Raw genomic sequence first — 12,174 nt, 5'->3', positions numbered from 1 at the left:
AGAACTCAAATTTATCAAGCTATTTGGACAAGTTACAGTCATAATTTGCTTTAGTGTTCTTCATATGAGTTGTTCTCCTATGTCTCATGGTTACACAGGTTCAAGAATCACTAAATTTGAAGATGTGCAGGGTAAGTTATGGCTAATTAACCAATATGGACTCCTAGATTTGATGACTCTAGGATTTCAGGTTTAAGGTCTTTATTGCAATTAATATTTAAGGGTTTTACACCTAAAATTTGCGTAAGGTTTCTAAACCATAGTTGTAGCCATAATTCTTAGGTTTTCAAATCATTTTGATTCATTCCAATTGGAATTTTCTAGTTAAAGTTATGGTCTAATTATTGCCCTATGATCAAATGGCAAAATGGTTCCAGTGCAGGAATTTCAGGTTAGGTTCTTGACTTCTCCTGACAATTTCCCTAAGTTGCTTTAGGATCTAGGTTCTGGTCAAAACACAAAAATTTTATTTCTATGTGTTATAAACATTTTGGCTTTAGAATCATTACATTTTCATCTTTATGACTCAAGTTATCGTATTTTTGCAACTGGGAGGATACCTTAAAGTTCAAGATTTCCAGATTCAGGTTTAGTCCATGGTAGATTTGCTGCACTAAATTTGTCTAGCAATTTGGTTGAGTTTGGGTCATAATTTGGCTCTAAGTTCTGCATATGAAATGTTCTCATATGTCTCAGATTTGCATAGGTTCAAGAATCAGGTCAATTGGAGTTTTTTAGGGCAAATTATGCTTAAATTACTAAACACTGTTCATATAGTCATTTCTGCCCAAGTCCAGAATGTTAATTTCGGATTCAAGCCAAGTTTAGCCCAACTTTTGGTCAGTTTCTGGGAAAGCTTCCTTCATCACATTTCTAACATTATATCTTAAGTTTCACCTTTAATTGGCATCACACCAATTGGAGCTATGTAGCTCTACTTATAGCCATTCAAACCTACTGGACTCAAGGGTCCAAAATTTCTACACATGTACCACACTTCCAGTTCAATAATTCACTCAACTACCAACTTCATTTCATACTTAATGCACATCAATTGGTTAATATTTAGCCTCAAAAACATCAATTTCATATCATAGCACAAAATTCCCTAAATTTCCAAAACCCTAACTTCCACAATATCCCAACTTCATGCAATTATTTGCAATTCAACATATCAACCATATAATTCATCTTATCTAAGCTAGGATTCAAGTTTAAATTCAATTGAACACATCAATTCTCCTCCTACCATGGCTGGCTGAAATTATACTCTTCCATTTATGCATAATTTCTTCAATTCTTCATGCAATTCTCTCATAATCTATGTTAAATTCAAGTATAGAAGAAGAAAGTAAGCAAGATTTAGCACTAACCTCAATTGGACAATTCTTCCCCTTGCCAAAACATTAATTTCTTTGCTTCCTTTTGCTACTAATCACTTCTCCAAGGTCTATTAGCAAGTTTTTATGAAGTTAGTTATGAGGTTTATGGTGGAAATTGCATGAAATTGGAGCTAGGGAAGGACAAAAATGGTGGAAGGACAATGGCAAGGGAATTCGACTCATGGAAGAAGAAAGGAGGAAGAAGACTCTTTCATTAATTAATTTTTGTCTTTTTATATTGTATTATGCATCTTTTTAATTTTAATTTTTGATTATATTTATTAAAATTTTAACAATTGCTTTAATTCCCTTTATGTCCCTTTTAATTTCCATACAACTTTCATATTTTTAAGTCATTTTCATTAATTTATTCTCACTCATTTTAAGGGATATTTAGGTTAGAATTTAACTCTAGGTGTCAAATGACCAAAATGTCCCTCATCGGATTATAGTCTGTATTTTTCGATAATGATATTTAGCTCCATAACTCTATGGTCACTTTGATTTCTATACTGCTTATTTCACTTTTTTTCATTTCATGGCTAGTCCTCAAACTAGCTTTGAATAGTACTATTCAAGTAATGATTCGTAGCCCCACACTTAAAACACCCCCCAGTCAGTTGTTGAAACTCCCCTCTGTGTCTCCTACCATAGGGGGACACTCCCCTCTGTGTCTCCTACCATAGGGGTACATTCTAGCATTAGGGTTGATCCCCTTATTATTGTGCTTGGGGAACTGGCCACAGATACTCCAGACTGGCCTCTCTGGCCCTGTGTCTGGTCCTTTTAACCCTTGGACTTCTTACTAATAGAAGTTCGCATGCTAGATTGTCTTGGTCTAGATTCTCTCTTACGTTGCCTGTCTCTAGGGTTCTGCTCACTAATTCTAACCCTCTCTACATTTAATGCAACCTCTACCATCTGGGAAAAATCTGTGATCCTCAAGGCTATGATATGCAACTTGCTATTGTCATTTAAACCCTCTTCAAACCTTTTACATCTATTAGCTTTAGTGGAAACTATTTCTCTACCATATCTACTCAACGTTACAAACTCTCTTTCATATTCAGATACTGTTAATTGCCTCTGTCTCATATCATTAAACTCCCTCCTTTTTGCCTCAAGGTAAACATTGCTAACGTATTTCTTCCTAAACTCAACTAAGAAGAATTGCCATGTCAACTGATCTTGCTGAACTGCGTGTGACACAGTATCCCACCATTGGTAGGCATCCTCCTTGAGCAGAGACACAACACACTCCACACTCTGGTCAGGGGTACAATGTAGCTGCTGAAGGACCCTCTCTATCCTTTCTAACCAAAGTTCAGCAGCGGTAAGATCATCCTCTTTCATTCCCTTGAAATCCACTGCCCCATACTTACGGAGCTTCTTCAAAGGGGATTTTTGTGCAGACTGTGTCTGAGTCCCCGTCACAAGCCTAAGTAGATCAGCCATCTACTAAAAAAATTGTTGCTGAGACTGTGCAGGCTCTCCTAATGCCTATGCAGCTGGCTCTCCCCTATCTCTATCACCATCTTGAGCAGAGGCATAACTTTCAACCTCTTCCTCAATGGCCCTTTGTGATTAAGGGTCCATGAATTAACCTAAAATAAACAGAGAAACAGATCTGCATTAGTGTCACCTAGACTCTTATTGGATGCAATGCATGTCATGCACACTATCACTTTCTATCTATCTAAGGCTAGAAATGCCTAAACCTCTGCTCTGATACAACTAAATGTAACACCCCTTTACCCGATCTACTGCGTAGCTGAGTAAGGAGTGCCATATTCTATGCCGGAGCACCTTATCTTATCTTATTTTATCCATTATTAATTTCGATCTCATTATTAATTAAATCAAAATATTCAAATGGGGAAACTGACGGAGTCTTCTCTGTTTTATTAAGATTTGTCCTGCTTTATTTGTCACCTGCTTGAAATACTTTTACATATAATCTCAATTCCATTTTCATAAAATTCCATAATATCAAATCATAAAATCATTTCTCATTCACATTCATTTCCATAAAATTTGCATATGCATCCATATCAAATTTCATCTCATATTATACATAGAATTTACAAATTTTATTAATTTATACGATGTACAAATTAATTATACAAATCTCATAATTTACATTACAACTTAATGAGTATTTACAATGTACAAAAATAAACTCATATGGCCTGGTGGACCCTACCAAAATGCATTGCTGTGAGGAGGAGACACAACTCGACACTTCTGCAGATCTGTAGTCTAAAATCCTAGTCCACTGTAGACTGGGCTTTATTTCCGATACCAATGAGTGGATAAGCCAACACGCTAAGCATTTATACTTAGTGGTGCAATAATACAGTGAAGATATAATAAACAAATAAAAGTAATAATTTCATGGTTGTAGTAATTATAAGGAAAATGCATATTTAATGAAGTATGGATTAGTTTAAAACTAAGTAAGATTTATACTATCAGCTCTTTTTCACCATATTGGTTAATTACATAGTGATTTTGAATATCCCTCCCTCTTTTTTTTTTTTTTTTTAAGGACTTTGGAAACATTTATTTTACTAAGATCTTTCTTTTTCTTTATCTTGATATTCAATTTCCTTACTTCATTTCAACATATATTTAATCTCATTAATACTTTTCAATGCCCAAGTAACCTATAATAGACTGACTGGACTGGATAAGTGGGTATCACTAGCACTGGATACATCTGTGCCTCGGGCTGTCATACCATGAGACACATGATGTCAACTACGTATGCAACAGAATGGCTAAAAAGCCATAATAGCAATCAGACATAAAGCCATGTACATCATAATGCAACAGAATGGCTGGAAGCCATGATCAATAGAATGGCATAAAAGCCATAATCACAAAATGGCATAAAGCCATAGGTAGTACTGCAAAATAGAAACCTTCTTGGCATGCCAATCTATCCACCCCATACACATGTTTAGGCATGCATGGGCAATTAATATGCTTAGAAATTCATATGTCACATAATTTCATCATATGTTGTATTCATGCTTCATAGCATTTTTGTTTCAATCATGTTGGGAACATGAGTCCTAAGTACATATTCACATCACATTCATGTTCATTGAGCTATTGGTATTAATTATCAATCATATTTCAAGTCATTTTATGAGTGCATCATTAATTCCAAAATTTCAATCTTGATTTACCTCTTATATTAGGCTAAGCTACAGTAGTAATTTGACTATACATTCTCCACAAAAGTTGTTTCTTATTGTCTTAGCTTTCATTTCCTTTTTGAATGATTCAATTTGAAGTTTTGTAGCTCCAGTTATGGTCAATTAACCAAGTACTGATCCAGAGTCCAATGCTGTTCTAGAACAGGGCAGATCTGGAACTCAAATTTATCAAGTTAATTAGACAAGTTACAGTCATAATTTGGCTTGATGTTCTTCATATGAGTTGTTCTTCTGTATCTCATGGTTACACAGGTTCAAGAATCACTAAATTTTAAGTTGTGTAGGCTAAGTTATGTGACTCCTAGATCTTGTGACTCCAGGATTTCAGGTTTAAGGTCTGTTTTCCAATTAATATTTAAGGGTCTTACACCCAAAATTTGATTAAGATTTCTAAACTAAAGTTGTAGCTTTAATTCTTAGGTTTTCAAATCATTTTGATTCATTCCAATTGGAATTTTCTAGTGAAAGTTATGGTCTAATTACTGTCCTGGGGTCAAATGGTAAAATGGTTCCAGTGCAAGAATTTCAGGTTAGGAATTCTTGAATTCTCCTAATAATTTCCCTAAATTGCTTTAGGATCTGGGTTCTAGTCAAAACACAAAAATTATAGTTCTATGTGTTATGAACAATTTGGCTTTGGAGTTACTACATTTAAAGTTTTTCAGCTTAAGTTATGACATTTTTTCCACAACTGGTCGGATACCCTAAAGTTTCGAATTTCTAGAATCAGGTTTAGTCCATGGCAGATTTGCTAGACTAACTTTGTCTAGCAATTTGGTTGAGTTTGGGTCATAATTTGACTTTAAGTTCAAAATCTGAAATGTTCTCCTATGTCTCAGGTTTCCATAGGTCTTAGAATCAGGTCAATTAGAGTTTTTTAGAGTGAATTATGCTTAAATTACTAAACACTGTTCATATGATCATTTCTGCCTAGGTCCAGAATGTCAATTCTGGATTTAAGCCTAGTTTAGGCCAACTTGTAGTTAGTTTCTGGGCAAGCTTCCTTCATAACATTTCTAACATTATGTCTTAAATTTCACCTTCAATTGGCCTCACACCAATTGGAGCTATGTAGCTCTACTTATAGCCTTCTTCAATGTCTGTTAGCAAGTTTTAATGAAGTTGGTTATGAGGTTTATCAAAATTCCCCAAATTTCCAGAACCCTAACTTCCACAATATCCCAACTTCATGCAATCATTTGCAATTCAATATATCAATCATATAATTCATCTTATCTGAGCTAGGATTCAAGTTTAAATTCAATTAAACATATCAATTCTCCTCCTACCATGGTTGGCCAAAATTATACTCTTCCATTTATGCATGATTTCTTCAATTTTTCATGTAATTCTCTCATAATCTATCTTAAATTCAAGTATAGATGAAGAAAGTAAGCAAGATTTAGCACTAACCTCAATTGGACAATTCTTCCCCTTGCGAAAACTTCAATTTCTTTGCTTCCTTTTACTACTAATCACTTCTTCAATGTCTATTAGCAAGTTTTAATGAAGTTGGTTATGAGGTTTATGTTGGAAATTGCATGAAATTGGATCTAGGGAAGGACAAAAATGGTGGAAGGATAATGGCAAGGGAATTCGGCTCATGGAAGAAGAAAGGAGGAAGAAGACTCTTTCATTAATTAATTTTTGTCTTTTTATATTGGATTTATCCATCTTTTTAATTTTAATTTTTTATTATATTTATTAAAATTTTAACAATTGCCTTAATTGCCTTTATGTCCCTTTTAATTTCCATAAAACTTTCATATTTTAAAGTCATTTTCATTAATTTATTCTAGTTCATTTTAATGGACATTTAGGTCAGAAGTCAACTCTATGCGTCAAATGACCAAAATGTCCCTCATCGGGTTATAGTCTATCTTTTTTTATAATGATATTTAATTTCATAGCCCGATGGTCACTTTGATTTCTATATTGCTTATTTCACTTTATTTTCATTTCATTTCTAATCCTCAAACTGGCTTTGAATAGTACTATTCATGGATTGAAAATAGTACTGTTCAGAGCTTAGAAGTTCAGGATGTTACATAGATAATTAAAATCACTATAGTTTGGTATTCAACATGGTCCTCATGGGAATGATATTTTACTCATCACTTTATTACTTATTAATGATCCGTGCACTTATAGGGTTATAAACCAGCAAACACTAATCTATTTCTTCCATGAAAGTCTCAAAGGCTTAGCTCTACGCTGGTATGTTCAACTGGATAGGAGTAAACTAAACTCCTAGAAGGACTTCACAGATGCTTTCTTAAAATAATATAAGTTTAATTGTGATATAGCCCCAATCAGAAGGGATCTTCAAAATCTTGTGCAGAAAGAGGCTGAGAATTTTAAGGTTATGCCCACAGATAGAGAGAAAAGGCGACATAAATTTATCCACCAGTAATTGAGAATGAGTTATGCTCTTTATTCATTGAAACTCTGAATGCTCCTTACTTTAATTTGATGACTTGGAATACCTTCAATAGTTTCGCTAACATCATACAAACTGGGGAAATATTTGAAGTAAATTTAAGATTAGAAAGGTTATAGGACGTTGGGGAAAAAATCAAGTAAAAAGGATTATTAATTTGGGAAAGAAGAAAAAGAGAGGTTCATGTTGTGGCTAAATAGGCTTACCAAACATGCCCTTCACAAAATGCCTTCTATCCTTGATTCCCCACCCAAAACCCAATGGTGGCTAATGTTCCTCCTCAACCCTCAGTCCTTAACAATTTCCACTGCCACAAAATGCTTACACTTCCAGGCCATCGACCCAACCAAACCCTTTTATCCAACCACCAACGTCATAAATTTCCCATACCAACTTAGACTAGCCAGGAATCCTAATCTTCATCTTTTTATGCCTTTAAGTGAAATCTATCGCTATCTGTTTAGCATTAATCAACTTGTTCCTGTACCATTGGACCCTTTATAACCTCCATATCCTAGATGGTACAATGCTAATTCTAGCTGTGAATATCATAGGAGCATAATAGGTCATTCGACTGACAATTATGTGCACTAAAAGGTAAAGTATAGTCTCGTAATAAGAATGGATGGTTGAAAATAGGGGGGGGGGGGGGAGAGGCACAGCTCCTAATGTGGCAATAAATCCATTGCTAAACCACATTGCAAGAAAGGGAGGCAATGTGGACATGGTGGAGTCTATGGATGATGATTTGGTTCCTGAAGTTGAACAATTAAGTCTTTTTTTTTTCTAAGAAATTTTTGAATTCATAATGAATGAGGGATATTTAAGTCCTAAGATGTTGAAGCTTGAAGGTAACTAGCAAGGATCATGTTGTGCTTACCATGGATGTGTAGAGGATCATAAGATAGCAAATTGTGAGGAATTTAAGAGCGAAGTTTCAAAGTTATTAATGTTCAAGATATTGAAATGCCAAAAGAAATTGAAAGTAAAGGAAGGAGAAGAAGTGAATTCAACTGGATACAATTGGGGCAATCTAAGTTCCACTTTTGGTTTTAGAATTATGTTTTATATTCCTACTACACCAACCCCAATTGTGCCCCTTAGAGTTGTCATTAGAGCACCTTCACAACTTTTAGTGACCAATACCCATATTGTACGATGGAACTATAATTTCCAAATGTTTATTGAAGATACTTTAAGCAATTCCTTTGTTCCTACCCTGAATCACACTTATACTCAACCAATTACCACACCAAGGCCATACTTCTCTTCTCCTTCTGACTTTCAAATTACCTTCATAGGACATCATGTCCTCTAGGTAGCACAACTTTCCTAAACCAATAAGTACCTAAGCTCAAACTTGACCAAACTCTCCCCCCATCTCAGCCTATTATTCAACAGACGAACCCTACCACCAACCTACCTCTACCTGAAGGGGAAGTAGAGTATATTACTAGAAGTGGAAGGTGCTATAGCCCAGAGGAGGTTGAAAGAAGAAAGGAAAAGCAAAGGTAGAAAAACTAGTAGAAAACACTGAAGAAGGTGCCAGGGAAGTAGAAAGAGGAGTCTCTAGTGAGAAGAGGGATGAAGGAGAATCGCTACTACAAATGATGAAACAAAGTGAATATGATGTGATAGAATAGCTAAAAAGAGCACTAGTTAGAATCTCACTTTTGTCGTTAATTTTGAGTTTAGATGTACACCACCAAGCATTACAAAAAATGTTGAAACAGGCTTATGTGACTCCTGATATGTACCAGGCCAGTTTGAAAAGATTATTGGATAAATTTAAGCCTCTAATTTTGTCAACTTTTTCTGATGATGAGATTGACCCACTAGTTTAAAGCACACTAATGCTTTATATGTGACAGTGAAATGCAAAGGATACATAGTGGCTAAGGTCCTAATCGGTAATAGGTCTACACTTAATGTGTTGCCAAGTGCCACCTTGGCTAGGCTCCCAATTGAACCATCCTTGATGTATTTGAGCAACATGATAGTTAGAGCATTTAATAGAACCAAAAGAGATGTCCTAGGGGATATTGAGTTGCCACTCCAAATTAGGGCATGTATTTGAAGGAACAGAAGCGTGAAAAACACAAGTTTATACCATTGAATTAAAAAATTTTCACCTAGGGTCACATGCATCATGCAAGATTTATTTTTATCTATTTGATTTCAATGATAAACAACATATTAAAACTCTTTTAATATGTTTTTGGATCTGTATTTGCCATTTAAGATTTTAAAATTAATCAGATTAATTTTAGAACCCTAGATTAAATCAAGAACGATTACACTAACCTCTTAATGCACTGCAGCGTGTCTGCGCCTTTGAGATTCATCTTCAGGACACCAGATGTTGTCCCTCTAGCTTGTCCACACCAAGAACACCTATGGCAGCCCTTGAACAGCTTCTAAAGCCTTTTCAATTAATTAGAAATTCAAGTTCTGCCTTTTAAGAGATTAGAGATGTAAACAAGACACTAGAAATAATTTCTAGTGTTCTTAATTCAAGAGATTGATGGCTAATCTCTTTGAATTGATGAGAGATGAAGAAGAATAGATAAAAAGCCTCAAAGTGGCGTGACAAAGGAGAGGAGTGGCTACTGGTTATTTTTTCTTTTCATAACCACACTTAAATAGCTAGGTTAACACATTAAACCCTTGCCACAGGTCATCCTTTGATTAGCTCTAGGTTTAAGTGACCCAATCACATTGTGCCAAGTGTCAAACCTATATTTAATAATGATTTTAATCATCTTACATGATTAAAAAACATTTGGCAAGCTTATGTGTAATCCCACGTGTCACTATCTCATGGTGCCACGCGTCACACTGTGAAATGACCAAAATGCCCCTGTGTCTTAATTTTGAGTTCTTAACCCAAAATAATTATTTTTCTTCTTCTAATTAATTTATATCAAATACAAATTAATTAATTAATCTCTATTAATTAATTTCTCATTAATTAAATTCATATTTAAACACTTTAAATATAAATTTAATTTATACTACACATCCAATAATCTAGATTTGGTTTCAAGTCATGCTAGGGACTTTGCAATTTAATTGCAAACTAAACCTATTTAATTAATCAATTAAACTCTTTAATTAATTAATTAAACATATTTAAATAGGTGATAACTTGTGTATATGTGTGACTTACTAGGTTCATTACTAATTGGCAATGAGACATGATATCAACTCTTAATATCATCAGAAGTCTTTCTTAACATAAATGATTTCTCTAAATCATTTTATGAACCTCATAGACCATGGTTAACACCTAGCATAGCATGCCATGGCCACCCAATTAGTAATAAGGTTTACCCTAAATGAACCTATAATCATATGTTACCATGCACTAGAATCTCTCTATTACAAAATCCCAACTCAAGCTGGAGTCATGGTTTATGTCAAACTCCATTTGCTATGAATATTATGTTTTCTTTTAATTCCAGTTCTTGATTAAAAGATTTTCTCATCAGAAACTCTTTTCTGAATAAATCTATCTGTCCTGGCCAGGAATTTGAAACATCAAGAACAATTAAATGAACATAGGATTTTATCTCTATTTACTTAGAGGAACAGATTCCATCTTGATCAACACCTACCTCCATATATAACTAGTAGGAGCCAACACATGCCCATATACCCATACATAGTACAAGTATGAAAGTAGTATCAAACTCAAACTACCTATATACAAGATAACTGTGCTATCTCAGGTCTAAAGATTATATGCACTGATATGATTTATGACAAAACATTGATAAGAGTAAACTCCATCTGCTTGTCATAAGTGTCACTGGTTCGACCGACTTATCATTTATAAGTGCCTATCATATTTGTTATATGGCATGAGACTCACCATTCCATCTTATTTATATCTCATATAAATAACTTGGGAACAAATATGAATACAATCTTTCTGGATAAGTCATATCCTTATTATGAAGTATCCTCGATTGTGAACCTATTTATGATACTTTGTACTAGAAATATTGTCGCTCATATTCTTAACAACTTAAGAATAATATTTCTAACAAAATATCAATGGACCTTTTCTATTACACATAAATATATTATGTAAACGGAAAAGTGGAAATGCCTTTTATTAATAAAATATGCACAAGATACATACTAAATGATATGCTCTAGGGCATACTACTAACAATCTCCCACTAGCACTAGAGCCATTCATTACAATATCTTAGACCTATCTTCTCAAGATGTCAGTCTAACTGAGTCTGTGACATAGGCTTAGTGAATGGATCAGCTGGATTGTCATACCCTACCCCTCTGTAAGGCATAACATGATCCCGTAATATACCTAATGAATTACCAACTCCGTCTACTGATAACCCATTAAATACACTACAAGGGATTTTAAAAACTTTTCTTACTTCTTTTACAGTGGTGAGCACTATTTACAGGTGTTAAAGACTTTGGTGAACTGAGTGAAATAACTAACTCATTTGGTTTATTTGGAATTTCTATAAAAATTTTGGCAGAGTGCCATCTGTATTTTGGACAAAACAGTTCTTCAGAAAACCTGTAAAAAGCACTTCAATAATGTTCCAAATCTCAACTCCAATATATTTCTCAACACAACAATTTATCAACTCAATTCCATAGAAATTTTTCAAAGTCTGAGATAAGGAAATATAATACAATTTTCACAAGTCAAATAACTCATAATTAATTTACAACTTCAAGGTACAATTTGAATTTACAAGCCTCAAAACCAAAAACAAAATGTACATACAGTGTCATACATTACAATACAAAATGCCAAATGTGGTATACTCACTATACCCAAAAATCTCTTGCTGGAGGTATATGCAGCCTAGTCTGCTACTGCTGCATCTCTCTACTGCGGCAAAGAATAAAAGCTATCACTGAGACAATGTCTCAGTGGTGCACAACATTAACCAAATACAATTTAAATCACAATTCATAAATCATATCAATAGTGGATACTTAAAACCATAGTCAATTTCAAGACAGTAATTGTCCATAAGAATTTAAACTCCATTTGTCAATATCACAATAATTTTCATAAGTTAGGTCATGTTTGAATTCAAAAGACAGTATATGTCAATGAGAGTTTAAATCCATTTCA

At 34.1% G+C, this 12,174-nt stretch overlaps 1 protein-coding gene across 1 annotated transcript; it reads right to left on the bottom strand.

Annotated features, from left to right (window-relative positions):
* Positions 1-2,168: 2,168 nt before the first annotated feature.
* On the bottom strand, positions 2,169-2,837 carry LOC110652556 (uncharacterized). Its single transcript, XM_021808164.2, has one exon. It carries the CDS (start codon positions 2,835-2,837, stop codon positions 2,169-2,171), a length of 669 nt encoding a protein of 222 aa, XP_021663856.2.
* Positions 2,838-12,174: the final 9,337 nt, after the last annotated feature.

The sequence above is a fragment of the Hevea brasiliensis genome, chromosome 2 (genome assembly GCF_030052815.1).
Source record: "Hevea brasiliensis isolate MT/VB/25A 57/8 chromosome 2, ASM3005281v1, whole genome shotgun sequence".
In the NCBI taxonomy this organism is placed as follows: Eukaryota; Viridiplantae; Streptophyta; class Magnoliopsida; order Malpighiales; family Euphorbiaceae; genus Hevea; species Hevea brasiliensis.
This window is presented reverse-complemented; position numbering and strand designations above follow the sequence as displayed.

Bases quoted from the DNA above. Each gene is read 5' to 3' on its own strand.
- LOC110652556 (XM_021808164.2), bottom strand. From the start codon at position 2,837: ATGGCTGATCTACTTAGGCTTGTGACGGGGACTCAGACACAGTCTGCA.